The following is a 15,758-nucleotide window of genomic DNA, read 5'->3' as shown; positions in this document are numbered from 1 at the left end:
GTAAGTGGCACCCTTCCCTAGAGCACTTAATAGCCTTTAAGCGGCTCCTTGCCTGCATTCGCCTGCTTATAAAATGACGGAAACAGGCGTGTTGAGAGAGGTAAATGTTGACCATGGGTGACATACATCACCTTCCCAAGTCTGGATGAAGATCAGTCATCTTTCTGGGTACCAGACCCCAACAGGTGTCCCTGGTGTTAACATCAATGGTGTGCTCTCTACCAACCCAAATGCGATTGCCGATCACTTTGGTTGAACCTCTGCGTTGGAGAACTATCCCCCAGCCTTTCACACCCTCAAACAGTGGATGGAAAAGAAAGTCATCTCATTCACTACATGCCACAGTGAACCCCATAACAGAGTGGGAGCTCCTCAGTGTCCTTGCACATTGCCCCGACATAGTTTATGGTCCAGATCGGATCCACAGTCAGATGACTAAACATCTCTCGCCTGACTAAAAGCAATATATCATCATCGTCATCATCTTCAACCAGATCTGGTGCGATGGCATCGCAATAGTGGGAAAGCACCATCACTCCGGTACTAAAGCCCGGTAGAAATCTGCTTGATGTGGATAGCTATCAGTTCTCTGTAAGCCGCTGGAATGTATGGTGTGTTGGTGGTTGGGTTGGGTCCTGGAGTCATATAGCCTACTGGCTCCATGTCAGGGTGGCTTCTGCCAGAGTCGCTCTACACTGATAATCTTGTGTCCCTCGAGTCTGCCATCAGAACCGCCTTTCCCAGATGCCAACACCTGGTTGCTTTCTTTTTTGACTTACGTAAGCATACGACACGACCTGGCGACATCATATTCTTGCCACATTGTATGAGTGGAGTCTCTGTGGCCTGCTCCAAACTTTCATCCAAAACGTTCTGTAACACCGTACTTTGCGTGTCCAAGTTGGTGCCTCCCATAGTCCCCTCCCCCCGTATTCAGGAGAATGGCATTCCACAGGGCTCCATATTGAGTGTATCTCTATGTTTAGTGGCCATTAACAGCTTAGCAGCAGCTGTAGGGCCTTCGGTCTCCCCTTCCCTGTATGCAGATGACTTCTGCATTTCGTATTGCTCCTCCAGTACTGGACTGATGACCTCGGAAGTTTAGTCCCATGGCGCTCAGAGCCATTTTTTTCCTCCAGTACTGGTGCTGCTGAGCGGCACCTACAGGGAGCCATTCACGAGGTGCAGCAATGGGCTCTAGCCCACGGCTTCCAGTTTTCAGCTGCAAAGTCGTGTCATGCAATTCTGTAGGTGTCGTACCGTTCATCTGAAACCTGAACTTCATCTTAGTGATGGTCCACTCACTGTAGTAGAGACATATTGATTCTTAGGACTTGTTTTTGGTGCTTGATTGACTTAGCTACCTCACCTTCATCAGCTTAAGCGGGAGTTCTGGCGGCACCTCAAGGCTCTCCGCTGCCTGAGCAACACAAACTGGTATGCAGATCGCTCTACGCTGCTGCAGCTCTACAGAGCCCCCATTCAAACTTGCCTTGACTATAGGAGTCTGATTTATGGTTCGGCGGTGCCCTCAGTCTTGCGTTTACTCGACCCAGTTCACCACTGTGGCATTTGCCTAGCAACTGGAGCTTTTAGAACGAGTCTGGTGACCAGTGTCCTGGTGGAGGCCAGAGTCCCTTCATTGCGAGTCCGATGTGCACAACTGCTCACCAGTTATGTTGCACACATTTGTAGTTCTCATAGTCTCCTTTTCCCACCCACGGCAGTTCATCTCCCACTTCGGTGGCCCAGGCCAGGGCTCATGATTGCGGTTCACCTGCGATCCCTTCTCTTTGAACTGGAGTCCTTCCCTTTACTACCTCTACTTGAGGTCCATTCATGTATGCCTCCATGGTGTACACCTCGGCTGAAGCTTCGTCTGGACCTCTTGTGTGGCCCTAAGGACTCCATTAACCCTGCTGCTCTCTGCTGTCACTTCCCTCAATTCTTGATGTGTTCTGGGGCTCTGAATTTGTTCACACCAATGCCTCGATGGCTGATGGTAATGTTGGTTTCACCTATGTCCACAGAGGCCATATTGAACAGCATTACTTGCCCACTGGCTGCAGTGTATTCACTGCAGAGCTTGTGGCCATATCTCGTGTACATCGGTTCCTGTTCTGGTGAGTCATTTCTTCTCTGTTCTGACTCCCCGGGCAGCTTACGGGCTATCAACCAGTGCTACCATCCAGTGTTTGCCATCCTTTGGTAGAGAACATCCAGGAGTCCGTCTCCACCCTGGAACGGTCCAGTCGTTCAGTGGTGTTTGTGTGGACCCCAGGACACGTCGGAATCCTGGGCAACGAACTTGCTGAAGGGCTGGCCAAGCAGGCTACGTGGAAAGTGCTTCTGGAGACGGGCATATCTGAAACTGACCTGCATTCTGTTTTACGCTGTAAGGTTTTTCGGCTTTGGGAGGTGGAGTGGCATAACAATATGCACAACAAACTGCATGTCATTAAGGAGTCTATGAATGTGTGGAAGTCTTCCCTGCTGGCTTCTCACAGGGAATCAGTTGTCCTGTGTTTACTCCACATTGGCCATACGTGGCTGACACATGGTTACCTTCTCCATCGCGAGGGCTCACCTCAGGGTCACTGTGGCTCCCAAATGACAGTCATCCACCTCTTGCTGGACTGCCCACTTTTAGCCGCTCTGCAGTGGACTTTTAACTTTCCCAGCACCCTACCATCAGCATTGGATGACAATACCTCAACAGCAGCTTTAGTTTCACATTTTATTTGTGAGGCTGGGTTTTATTTGATCTGAGTTTTAGCACTTGTCCTTTGTCCCTCTGTGTCCTCCACCCTAGGGCTTTTAGGGTGAAGGTTTTAATGTGTTGCAGAGTGGCTGGCTTCTCCTTTTTTTATTCACATGGTCAGCCAGCCATGGTAATTGGTTCTATTGTTTTTAATCCCTTCTCCCTGTTTCTTCTCTCTCTCTCTCTCTCTCTCTCTCTCTCTCTCTCTCTGTGGTTGTCTTGTCATGTTTTGTCAGTTGTTGTAGTGTTTGTTGTCCTTCTGTCGCTCCTCTGGTTCTTCCTTTCTCCTGTTATTGTGCTGTACATCTTCATTGTTTTCTTCTTTCCCCTGGGTAATTGTTCTACTGGGAACAAAGGACCAATGACCTCAGTTTGGTCCCTCCTCCCCCCCCCCCCTTTCTTAAACCAGCCAACCATAATCTATTCTGTGGCTCCAGCCACTGTCAAAGTAGTAGTTCCCTTCAGTTGCAACACACTTCTCCCATCACTGCTGCCATAGCTGAAACCAGCACTGGAAATCCTCTTTTGATATGGTGCACAATGTCTTCCCAGATCTGAGATCAGCTACCTTTCAGAGTATCTTTCAGTTTAGTGAAAATCCAGAAGTCATTCAGTGCTAGATGAGGGGAGTGGGAGGCTGACAAACAACAACTGTATTCTGTTTGGCCAAAACACTTTTAATTAATTGAGAATGATAGGAGGATGTGTTATAATGGTAAAGGAGCCAACTGTCTGCTGCCACAAGTCCTGCCATGTTAAGCTTATTTCATCAGAATATTAGAGGATTGAATAAGAAGTTAGGAGAGCTTCTTGTCTGTTCAGAAAATTTGATACCTCTGAAAAGATAGACATTCTGTACCTCTGTGCACACCACATAACCACAGGGTCAGGTAAGTTAGACACAAAAGATTACACATTAGCAGCTTACTTGTGCAGGACTAATAAGGGTAAAGGAGGAGTTACTACATATATGAAGACAGAACAATAGTTCAGTGTGCTGATCATTACAAAAACTACTTGTCTCAATGTTTCTGAAGTGTGTGCTTGCGAATTAATTTTGAAAAATAGTTCACTTTTAAATGTAACTGTGTGTACATCCCCACTGGGGAAATTTTGAACTGTTCAAGAGGAATTTGGGTTCATGACTATGCTGTGTCAGGCAGTAATGATTTTAATATAGATTTTCTAAAGTATTCTGATAGTAAAAATTATGTGGATACATTATTTGAATATTACAATTTGATCTCAGTAATTAACTTCACAACACAGATGGATAAAGACAATGGGACCGTGACTGATAATGCTTTTTTTTATTATTTTTTTTTAAGGAGCTTAAAACAGGAAATAACTGTAAACATGGTAGCAAATGTTCTCGCTGATCATGATGCACAGTTGCTTAGGATAAGTAAGATAGTGTCTTACATTATTCATACTCCTCAGTGGAAATTGGCTGCAATAATTAAGGACTCCAAAATAGATACTTTTGAGATTGACAAGACACATCCTAGTATCAAATTAAGAGTGAACCAAATGCTGACATAAAATTTTAGTCTATTCCATGATAAATTCATATCATTATTGAAAATAGCATTCTGTGTAAGCTAATCAGAAAGGACATTAAACACCATATAAAAAAATACTGTGGATTATTAGAGTGACCAAAGTATCTTTTGAAAGGGGAAGGGAAAGTAGTGATCCTGCAGTAGTTCCACTTTACAAAAAGTGCTCAATGCTAATAAGAAAAATAATTAAAAAGTCAAAGAACATGCACATTATGTCAGAAATTGTTAAGTCTAACAAGACTGAAGATGATAATCGGTATTAATTTAAATGGAAAGGCTATAAGTGATCAGCACCAGGTAGCAGTTACATTTAATAATCATTTCTTAAATGTAATAGAAAATATAGGGAAGCACAATTAAAGAGAGAAACAGAGTATGTTGAACAGGCAACTTGCATGAAATTCAATGATTAGAATGGCACACCCACTTGTCCTTCTGAAACTGAGAAAATTAAATACTCTCTGATAAAGAAATCCTCTTCTGAATTTGATTGTGTTTCGAGAAAACTAAAAACTAGTTCCAATATAATAAGCACTGTCTTATCTCAAAAATGTAATGCATGACTAACTAAGAGAATTTTTACAGAGAGATTGAAGTATGCTATTGTTAACCCCACCCCTGTAGGAAAGGAGATAGAGATTTCAGTAACTACTGACCCTTTTCATTATTGACATCATTTTTGAAGAGGTTTGAGTTGGTCCTGTTTTGTCGAACAGTATCCCATTTGAGCAACAATATTACCCTCAGTAAATCACAGTTTGGATTTCAGACGAGTTGCTCAGCTGAGAGTCCTATTTACTCATTCAGTTACCAGATTTTACAAACACTGAGTAACGAAATTGCACCAGCAGGTATTTTGTGTACACTATCTCATGCATTTGACTCGTGTTCTGCATGAGCCATTTGACTCTCAGTATTTTCTGGATAAACTGTGGTTTTATTGATGGTATAGTCAATCATGGGATAATGTCATATTTAATCAAAAGAATGCAGAAACTTATACTTACTAATTCAAGCAGTGTAAGCAGGTGAGATACTTCTGACTGGGAGAAAACACTAGTAGTGTTGCACAAAGCACAATTTTAGGTCCTTTGTTGTGTCTCGTGTATATAAATGACATTCCACCTGGTATACAAGAAGCAGAATTAATTATTTTTGTGGATGATACTAGTATTTTAATCAACTCTAACATAGGTGCAGCAACAGAAGAAATGGTAAATAATGTTTTTAAAAGTGTGGTTGAGTGGTTTTCTGCAAATGATCTCACTCTCATATTCAAAAGGACACAACATACTTGTATTCAGTTCTGCATGTCTAGAGGTAACTATGTCAGCGATAAGTGTAACACATACCAAGAAAAAATAACTAGACTGGAAACTTTAAATTTTTTGGTGTCCATATTCATGAGTGTTTAAACTGAAAAAAAGAAAAGAAATTTTGAAACTCCTGAAACAACATAGTTCAGCCATGCTCGTAACTATCAGATTCCTTGAATTCATTGCAGGAGTGTTTATATTAACATTCCTAAAACAAATCCATGGAATCCATATGTTGATTACTCCTTTTTTACAAGTATCGATGTATATGACTGTCTAGTCATGGAGTGTGTAGGGACCTGAAGATAGCTTTATTGAGATGCCAAAACAGGTTGCAAAATAAAATAACTTTTAACAACATATGGTTGTTCGGCAGTTTTCATTGGTAAATATTTGACTGGCCACTGTCCGTTATCTGTAATGGAACAACAGAGCTGTTAGTACTGTTAAAAGCTCACATTCTCTGCACATCTTCTATCCATGCAGCCTGAATGCCAATGTATCCCTCAACAATGTACACACTGTGTCAGTGACATAATCTGTGAATGTTACCTTGGAATGAAATTAGGTACAATGTAGGATTTTCCTATGATAGAATCCACTACACCCTGTCTCCACATCTCTCATTCTTGTGCTAATTTTATGTTATGCTCTGCATTAGTGTACCTTATTTGCAGATCAGTTAGTACCATAAATGTATTTATTGTTCCATGGGTTCTCAGTGGAGGTGTATATTTAGTCATGTAGTTAATGTTTGTTACCTCCTTTATTGTGATGTACAGAAACTACAGAGGTCTTATGTAAACTTAGTAATGTACTTTCCTTACTGTTATTTCAAAGGGAAAGTAAAGTGATAATACATTTTTTATGATTAGAGAGAAATTTTGTTTCATAAATAGTGTGGGAAATGATCTTAATATGAAGGCAGACACTTCTGAAGAGTGTAGTTTCACCTGTGTTGCCATGGGACCCTAGAGGAGGACAGAATTTGCTCAGTGCTGTGATCTTCACATGTGGCATATGCCCCCACTCACTTTTTGTAAAAACCTACACTGCAAATTTTAGCAAATGTCTCCACTTTAGTCATCTTTCAAAGGACTCTTTAATGTTATTAAAATATTTAATGTTGAAATAGTTGTTTCAGTATGTCAACAGGTAAAAAAAGCGTGCACATATGATTATCCAGCAAAAAAAAGTTCCTTTACACACTGTCACTTGTTTGGAACCTTGGTTCCTTGGACTGTTTGTGAAATTTTGACAGATACTAGGAATACTGTTTAATGAAATGCACTAAAATAGCCTATTGCAGTTATATTTCCACAATCCATATGCTCTTCTATACTACTCAGAAATTCAACTGAATCTCCTTGAGCATCCTGCTGGTGAGGGCATGAACTTCACTTGTTCTGTACTTTGCTCCTATAAAGTTATTATCCTCTTAACTAACAAACTCAGCATGACTAAACCTTTGCATTTACGGCATCCTAATCCCATTTAATTCTTCAGTTCTAAGTGGTTGGCAGTCCAATACAGTCCGTAGTACAATCTGAGATTTATTTCCCCAGTTTTCTCCCCCTCACTGAACCGTCAGATCAAGAGTTTCCTTTCTACAACCATCTCCTCAGTGTCAGTTGTCGGTATTACTAAGTGTTCCCATTCTGATGTGCTGTAAGCTGATGTTCTTACCAGGCTGATATTACCCACCCCCCACAGCTTGGCTGGAGGAGATGGATTTTGGGAGACCCCATTAACACTCGCTGCCATTAGTGACTTTATTCCATTGCACCAGTTTAGAGACCACGCTGGACTCATAATGTAGGAATGTAAATAGTTATTAATGTTTCAGCTTTCATTTTTGGTGTGCCATGCGGGATTAGCCGAATGGTCTAAGGCGCTGCAGTCATGGACTGTGCGGCTGGTCCCGGCGGAGGTTCGATTCCTCCCTCGGGCATGGGTGTGTGTGTTTGTCCTTAGGCTAATTTAGGTTAAGTAGTGTGTAAGCTTAGGGACTGATGACCTTAGTAGTTAAATCCCATAAGATTTCACACGCATTTGAACATTTTTGAACTTTTGTTGTGCCTGTAGTATTATACTTACTTTCTTTTGTTCACAGCTGTTCTGATGTGTATGAAGTTACGACAAACAACTCCCTACCAAGAACGGCAGAACACACAGTACAACCTGAACCGCAGACAGCAGCACTGCTTATTGCCTGTATTGCATTAGGCTGTTCAGTGATAGCTCTTCTTATTTTCCTCGGTGTGGCACTGAGAAGAATGTCAATTCTAAATAAGCAACCTCGACTGAGAAAGAGAATTATAGTCAACAAGAAGGCACGTCAGCAAGAACTGCCAGACAGACGACCTTCTGGGCAGAGCACGGGCGAACAGTGTGAGATCACAATTGAGAACTGCTGTAACATGAATATTTGTGAAACGGTGAGTATTGTGCTATTATCATTACATTGATAAGAGGGAAACACATTAGTGGAAACAAATACTTCTTTCCTTTTGCGAGAGTACTCTTCAGAAATCTCACTTTCCAGCATACTTCCTCAAGTACAACATACCTATAGGATCTATTATTAATTTTCATTCAGCTCAACACCAATTTAGTGGCATTTCATTTCTGTGTGCAGTTTGATTTCCGTTTGTATATCTCGTTCATCAAACTAGGGAATCTGCATGTTCCTTACATGCAGCAAGTAAAGGCAGTTTGTGATAACCTCTTATTATATACCTACTTTTATTACTGTTTCTCTGGACAATTGTACAATAATAATAAAATATTCAGTGGCATTTATGAGGGAAAGTCAAAAATTAGATGCATTGTAGTTGCACCTTTTATTGCAATACAAATACGAAACGCATGTTACCGAGCGAGGTGGCGCAGTGGCTAGCGCACTGGACTTGCATTCGGGAGGACGACGGTTCAATCCTGCGTCCTGCCATCCTGATTTAGGTTTTCCGTGATTTCCCTAAATCACTCCAGGCAAATGCCGGGATGGTTCCTTTGATAGGGCACGGCCGAATTCCTTCCCTGTCCTTCCCTAATCCGATGAGACTGATGACCTCGCTGTCTGTTCTCCTTCCCGAAACAACCAACGAAACACATGTTAACGTTTTTGAATATAGCCTCCTTGCTTTTAAACACATCTGGTCCATTGTTGCACAAGCTTCTTCATGCCCTCAGAAAAGGTGGTTTTCAGATGAACAGTGAGCCATGCATGCTCTGGGTTCTTCACTTCTTGGTCTGAGGTGAATCAGTGGCACCTTAAAGTCTCTTTGAGTGGACCAAACAAGAGGTAGTTGGGAGTGGTAAGATCAGGATTATTCATAGGATGAGCCATTACTTCAAACATGTTTCCAGAGCATTTAGCAATGGTGGCAGCAGTATATGGATGGGCATCGTGATGCAACAGTATATCATCTTTTGATACTAGTCCTTGCCATTTGCTTCAAATTGCGGGCTTCAGCCTGTCGGTAAACATAGCACTGTAATGCATACTATTTGTTGTTCTTCCACTCTCCTAATAATGTTCCAATACTGAGACTTAAGAGTTCGAAAACACGGTAAGCATCAGTTTTCCTGTGGATGGTTGGGTTTTGAACTTTTTCCTGCTAGACAATTGTCAGTGTTCCCATTCCATGCTCTGATAATTACATTCTGCCTCATAATGGGGGTTCCATATTCAGTCACCAGTGATGGTTTCGTCTAAAAAGCCTTTACTTTTAACATAGTGATCCAAATGTTTTGGCAGATGTCTAGCACATTTATGCAACACTGAGAGTTCTTTCAGGACCCATCTTGCACAGATTTCATGAAACCAAAGTCTGTTGTGGATTAATTTGTAGGAAGAACCACAACCAACTAGTAGACAAAGTGCCACTTTATCAGTAGTCACTCATCTGACCATCGGAATTGTCACATGCTCGCTCAATGTGGTTGTGGATGGTCATCCAGCTCCCTCCTTCACATAACAGTTTTGTGACCATTTTTGAATTTTGCAATCCATTTGTAGACATTCTGTTGTGGAAAGACACAATCCTGTATTGTGCTGAAAGCCTTCAGCAGATTCCAGCCCCCAATACACCTTCCAACCACAAAAACCATATCACTGCCTGTTGTTCCTCCTTGGTGCAAACTTCGAATGGAGTGGTATTGTTCTATCTGCAACAAAAGGAAGAAAAATGGAGGAATTAGGATCAAACATTCATAGGACCACAACAGCAGAACAACAAAATAAACAAGGACAGAGGTCAGTATGAACAATGTAAGAAGAGTTATGTCAACATTGCAGATAATTTGGCTTCCACTCGCATATAATTAATGGCCATGTGTAATCAGTAAAAATATTTGAGGTTGAGAAAATCTCTCCATCAGTTAGGAAGAGTGGAAGAAGGTTGGGTATATTTTGACTAGTAGTACACTGTCTTCAGTCACAGTATTTTGAATTCCTGTTAATGTCCAACAGGTTTCAGAGCTGAAACTCTGTTATGAAGAACTACATTGATGTTTTTGGATGTTACATCTGCTGAAGTTCATCACCTTCATTTGGCCAAGCTCATCTTCTGCATTGATGGAAATGACATTTCCTCTTACTCTCAAGTACTGTGCAAGTTTTTCATCAATGCAGTAGGACAGTTCATGGCCAAATAAGTGATAATCCGAAGCACGTCTAGCACTCAAAGTCACTGTATTTCTTGAAAATAGAGCCAGAGCTCTGAAATGTGTTACGAATATTTGTAGTTGCTTCTTTCAGATAATTCTCATCTGTTCACTTTTCACTCTTGGATCACAAGCCACATAATATCAGGCTGTCCTGTCTTGGTAAAGGAGTACCTCAAGAGGCACAATAAGATATGATTGCACATTCATTTGCTGAGCTGTAAGAGTAGCAGATTTCTCCAAGAAATGGGACAACCTTACCCCTAAAACATAAAGACAGCTGAATTTAACATTATCCTGCATGAACAACACAGTCCAATCAAATGTTGGCAGCTAATAAGCCTGACATCATTGTATGTCAACCAGGTTGATCAGTGTCTCCCTCACATTATGGGAACAGTAATGATAATGTGGCATGGAGGAAATCTAAACATAAGGATTTGAACATTAAGATTGAGTGGTGCCCTAGGATCAATATAATATTACTTGGAGAGTGCTCTATCCATAACAGCAGTATAAAATAAAGACAGTGGGGAAAAAGCATACAGTACTGTTCCAGAACTGCTCATATTGTGCTTAAAATATTGTAAAATCACTTCATACACCAGGCGTACCCCTGAGCAAACCAGTAGTAACCTGTAGTAGGCTAGGGTATAGCCAACAATATATCTTGGTTGTGAAAAATGATGTGGTTGATTCAAATTCGACAAACATGTTGCTCCTGCATATCCAGCAATGTCATCTGTCCAACTTCCAGTATTTAGTTTTCTCAGTACTTTGCCATCTCTTAGAAACCAGCAAAGTAATTCTGTTGTCTTTTCCCCTGGCCACATGTCCCATCCATGTCCATTCATTTCATTACAGTCATAATTATGTCATCCACTACCCTCTATACCCTGACTCATTTGTTTGTTTCCATTTCTGCCCTATTAATTCCTAAAATCAGTTGAATCTGTGTTACTATCAGAAGCTGAAACTGAAAATGGTGTATTAATGACAAAAAAATTCCTAACCTGTAAGTTACAGCCATAGACAGCTCATGATGAAATATTTGTTCATAGTTAATTAAAACTAGTAATAGACATTTCATACATAATGGCACCTGAGACTTAATTCTGAAAATCACAATCAGTTTACCAAATGCACTTCAGGCCATTTTCACTTTTTTGTTTATTTCTTTTGCTCCCTCTTTCTCATTTTGATAACTGAGAATGGACAGGGTGATAATGTCACTTTATTTGCTGGAAGTGGTACAAAATACTATTTTCCTGTTAGCTTTCATGATGAATGTGTAGTTGTTGCTTGGAGTTAGTGACATGCTTGGAGTATGTAGTACTGGTTTCTTCGAGAAAAATGATGTGAAGCTGTCATCAACCCTAATGTTATTTCAATGCCACAATGCCTTACTTACATAGTCCTGTTGAAGATGATATACCCTTACCTTCCACTAACTTCATTCGGCCCATTAAGGGGCCCTACTGTTTAATTTGAACTGCGACTCATGATCCAGCTTGGCATTTTACACACACACACACACAATTTACAGGAGATAGACTGAGGACTGAACCTTAGAGCTTTGTATTTGTAGTCCAGCACTTGCTCACTTTATCGCCACACCACACTGCCATTAAGCAGGTGACTTACAAATTCTGAAACTTTCTCATTTCATTTGAAAAACTTACTCTTCTCAGATTTGCAAATGTTAATTTTAATTAGAAATTAACCTTACTCCCATGCCTCTCATCCTTCACAAAAACAGACTCAGTAGCTTACTCTCTGTAACATCTCTGCAAAGTTTTACGTAAGTGTGTGAAGAAACTTATTGTTTTTACATTTAAATAATAATCTGTAACCATCAGAATTTTATAGAACATAACATAGTGTAATATTATGTTGATTTGTGTAGCATGATCAGGAAGTATTTTGTAACATAAAATTTTGGTTTCAGCCATGCTATGAGCCAAAACTTCGAGCAGGCAAGAGTCCGACAAAAGATGAGAAGAAAAACCTACTTGTGAGCATGGAAGGAGCATCTACTGGTGCCTCAAGTGAGAACAGTTTATATTAAGTGACTTTACCAATCAAGAACACTGAATATATGATTGTCAAAGAGGAATGAAATGCAGGAAAACAGTTATGACTAACTTCGCCTCACAGCTATGCATGTTGGTGTCCGTCTGTTTCTGTGACATAGAACAATTTTTTTCCTATTTGGGACAGTGTTCATGTTGCTACTTTGCATTTCTCAGAAATGCTGACACATTGTGTTCCCCGTTGCGTCTGAGGTGAGATTATGAAGAGTTACTTTGTGTCTCAGTGTGTGATAATATAATTCAGATATAGTTACTGAATTAATTAATTTATTTTCTTGTAATTATAATGTACACTGGGAGAGGAGTAACTCATTTGCAGAAAGTCCTATATTAGGAGTGTACAGTTTTTGCAAATATTAGCTGGATAAAACTACACTTAAGGCAGCTAACAACTATTGTACAGTTATGTATGTTTTCTCTACATTTTTTATAAGCAGAATGTAGAAATCCATTTAACCAGCTGGATATATGTATTACTTCACTCTGGACAGTGAAATATATCATGCGGAATATTAGTTTCAGGGATTCTAGTCGCAAAAAGTTATCCATAGAAACTAAAAAGCTTAAAAATACCACTGTACCTTGATTTGGTCATTTACTACAGTAAAAAAAAAATCTGTAGTATTTTCCAGTATTATTAATGTAAAACTCAGCCGAGTTGTGGGTTACTGTGAGTAAGTGTGAAACACAAGTGTTGCACCTTAACAAACAGGAACTTAAAACCTATGTGATCATTATTTCATCCAGTGCTGGATGACTGGAGTATATGGTTTTGTACTTACACATCTGATATCAGTTTTTAATTTAGTGTCATTAAGTCTTCTCTTCATCATCATTTTTAAGAAATTTTACATACCTTTGAATTTTAAGGACAGAAATTTGTGTGCAGCAGATGGAAAGACATTGAGCCTATGTGAAAGATGATGAACATTGACTTTAGCGTACCCTTTTTTTACTGTGAGCCATGCCACAATTTATCATTTCCGTTGTTCAGCCATAGGAATCAAGTACAGATCTGTTAGAATTGACAGATAGTGTACATTTATCACATTGTATTTTTGTCCATTGAGTGCAAGTCGGTTGAATAAGTAGCTTCAAGAAATGTTGCCAAGACTTTAAAATTAGAACAAAAATAAAATTGGTGTAGTGATATGGGAAATAAAGTACCATTGGCTTTGGAGGATTTTCAGAATCTGCAGGAACTTAAGACTAAATCAAATAGTAATGTTGACATGGTGTCATTCTAAAAAAGGATAACTGACTACATGAGTCAATGTTGGATTGTAATTGTTTTGACTCTAAAAACATTTTTAATCTGTTTTATAACAAGTTCGATAGTCTTTTATTTTTGTTCCGAAAATTGCTGTTCAAATTGTATGGGTCGTAGGAGTTAACCATGTAGCAAATGAGTAGCAAATTTCAAACATTTTGGGCAGCAGAAAGAATAAAAAAAACCTGCTTATAACACTACTGAAGCACTACAATTGGCAAAGATTATTGAATGACATAAGAGTGCTTGTGCTGTTGTGTACCAAATGTATTATTGTATTGTGAGAGTTCTTTACCTAACACCCTTGATTGTGACTCATCATTATTTAAACGAAAATTTCAAATAACTAATACAAAACAGTTTTTAATGTTATTACAGCACAGCATGCCACTAAAATGTACTTTCTGGTTTAAAATATGTGTTGTTATAATTTCCATGCCACTTAATGTCTCGTGCTGAGCACTGTATGAAAATCGGAATTACAATTACCTTTTACTGAAAACATGGCTCATATGCTTCTTTTCTTCTTGTTCTGGACAATTTTTTATGTTTGAAAAGTACATTGCAAAAATTATGTTACTTTAAAATAAGGTATGTTGCTTAAGATTGGCATCAGAATATCCTATATTGTCTCTTCACATTTGGTATTTTTCATTGTTTACACTTGAGGGAGTGACATGTTAGTATACCCATTTTCTAATTTTCTCACTTTGAGAAGACTGCTGCAGCTTACCAACTTAAGTTGGTAAATGAAATTTTTACACTCGTGATTATATTGTCTGCTATCACTGCCCAGTGTTTTTTAATTCCTCAAGAAGCTCTCGTGAAAAGTCTAGGAAGACTTGTTGTTGTGCTGATGAGTGCATATACTTCTTTAGTTTAATGTGCTTAGTGTTCTGTTTGCACATGAGGAAACATTCCTATTAAAATACCATTGTACTTATGTGATTAAACCTGGAAAGAGTGTTAGGATAGCTTTATTTAATCTTAAAATGACTATTCCTCAAAAATGATAGAGAACTGCCATGTCATGGTAGTACAAATCTCTAGCCGTTTGAGTTGAAATACTTTTCATAAATTGACAACAATTAATTTACAGATGTAAATATGTAATTTATAAATGATGTGAAAAACTGTAATTAAAGGAGATATTTTTCCTTAGAGGCGCATTTGTAATACTGACAAAAAAAGTGACTTATATTTATACTGTATTTACATCGCATACATATTTCTGTGTGCTTATAAACAGAATGTAGTTGTGCTATATGGAAGAATGCTTAGCGGTTGTTTAAATAAAGACAGTTCTATATTGGCACAGTTTTCTTGGTACTCCTGCCATCTGAAAATGTTTGAATGAACTGTGGAAGGTGCTGATTTTAGTAAATATTTGCATTTTCATGCATAATTTGCTCCATGAATGTGATTAACAGTTGATAGGATGACTGTAATGACACTAAGTAGTGTAAAGGATTTAAACATTTGTATCAAATGTTGTTAAAAGTGAGAAAGATGTTGGTCACAGATTGTGATAATTTTTAATGTACTTAAATGTTATAATAAAATTGGAGAGAAAACTTAAATTAATGCCTTATTATCCCATTCCCATTATTTATTTCAAGAGATTAAAATTTACATTCATATATATTCTCTCTCTCTCTCTCTCTCTCTCTCTCCCTCTCCCTCTCTCTCTCTCTCTCTCTCTCTCTCTCCCCCTCCCCCCCTCCCCCCCCCTCCCCCCTCCCCCCTCTCCCTACCTCTTCCTCCCTTCCCCTCCTCCCTTCAGAGAGAGAGAGAGAGAGAGAGAGAGAGAGAGAGAGAGAGAGAGTGTGTGTGTGTGTGTGTGTGTGTGTGTGTGTGTGTTTTGTAATGATTTTGATATTATGGATTTGGCTCAAGCTGCATGGAAAGGGTACATCAGAGTGACATAAGCATGATTGTATGGCAAGTTGAAAAATGTCAAGTGCTAGATCAATTAATGTGATACATGAGACAAAATTACTGGGCAATAATTACCTTCAGGGGGCAAAATATGTCATAAGTGACACAATATTGCAACTTTGGGTACAGCTGGGCCTTTCTCATCCTGGG

The 15,758-nt window shown here is 39.4% G+C and overlaps 1 protein-coding gene across 1 annotated transcript in view; it reads left to right on the top strand.

The window, feature by feature from the left end:
- The window catches only part of LOC126175421 (protein cueball), a 161,075-nt gene extending 145,825 nt beyond the window's left edge, over nucleotides 1-15,250 (top strand). Inside the window, exons 6-7 of the mRNA XM_049922220.1 lie at nucleotides 7,753-8,077; nucleotides 12,256-15,250. Of these exons, the coding sequence (XP_049778177.1) occupies nucleotides 7,753-8,077; nucleotides 12,256-12,375 (445 nt within the window). The 3' untranslated portion in view covers nucleotides 12,376-15,250. The remainder of the gene's footprint in view (nucleotides 1-7,752; nucleotides 8,078-12,255) is intronic.
- The last annotated feature ends 508 nt before the right edge of the window (nucleotides 15,251-15,758 follow it).

The sequence above is a fragment of the Schistocerca cancellata genome, chromosome 3 (genome assembly GCF_023864275.1).
Source record: "Schistocerca cancellata isolate TAMUIC-IGC-003103 chromosome 3, iqSchCanc2.1, whole genome shotgun sequence".
Lineage (NCBI taxonomy): Eukaryota > Metazoa > Arthropoda > Insecta > Orthoptera > Acrididae > Schistocerca > Schistocerca cancellata.
The sequence above is the reverse complement of the archived record's forward strand: the minus strand, read 5'-3'. Positions and strand labels throughout refer to the sequence as shown.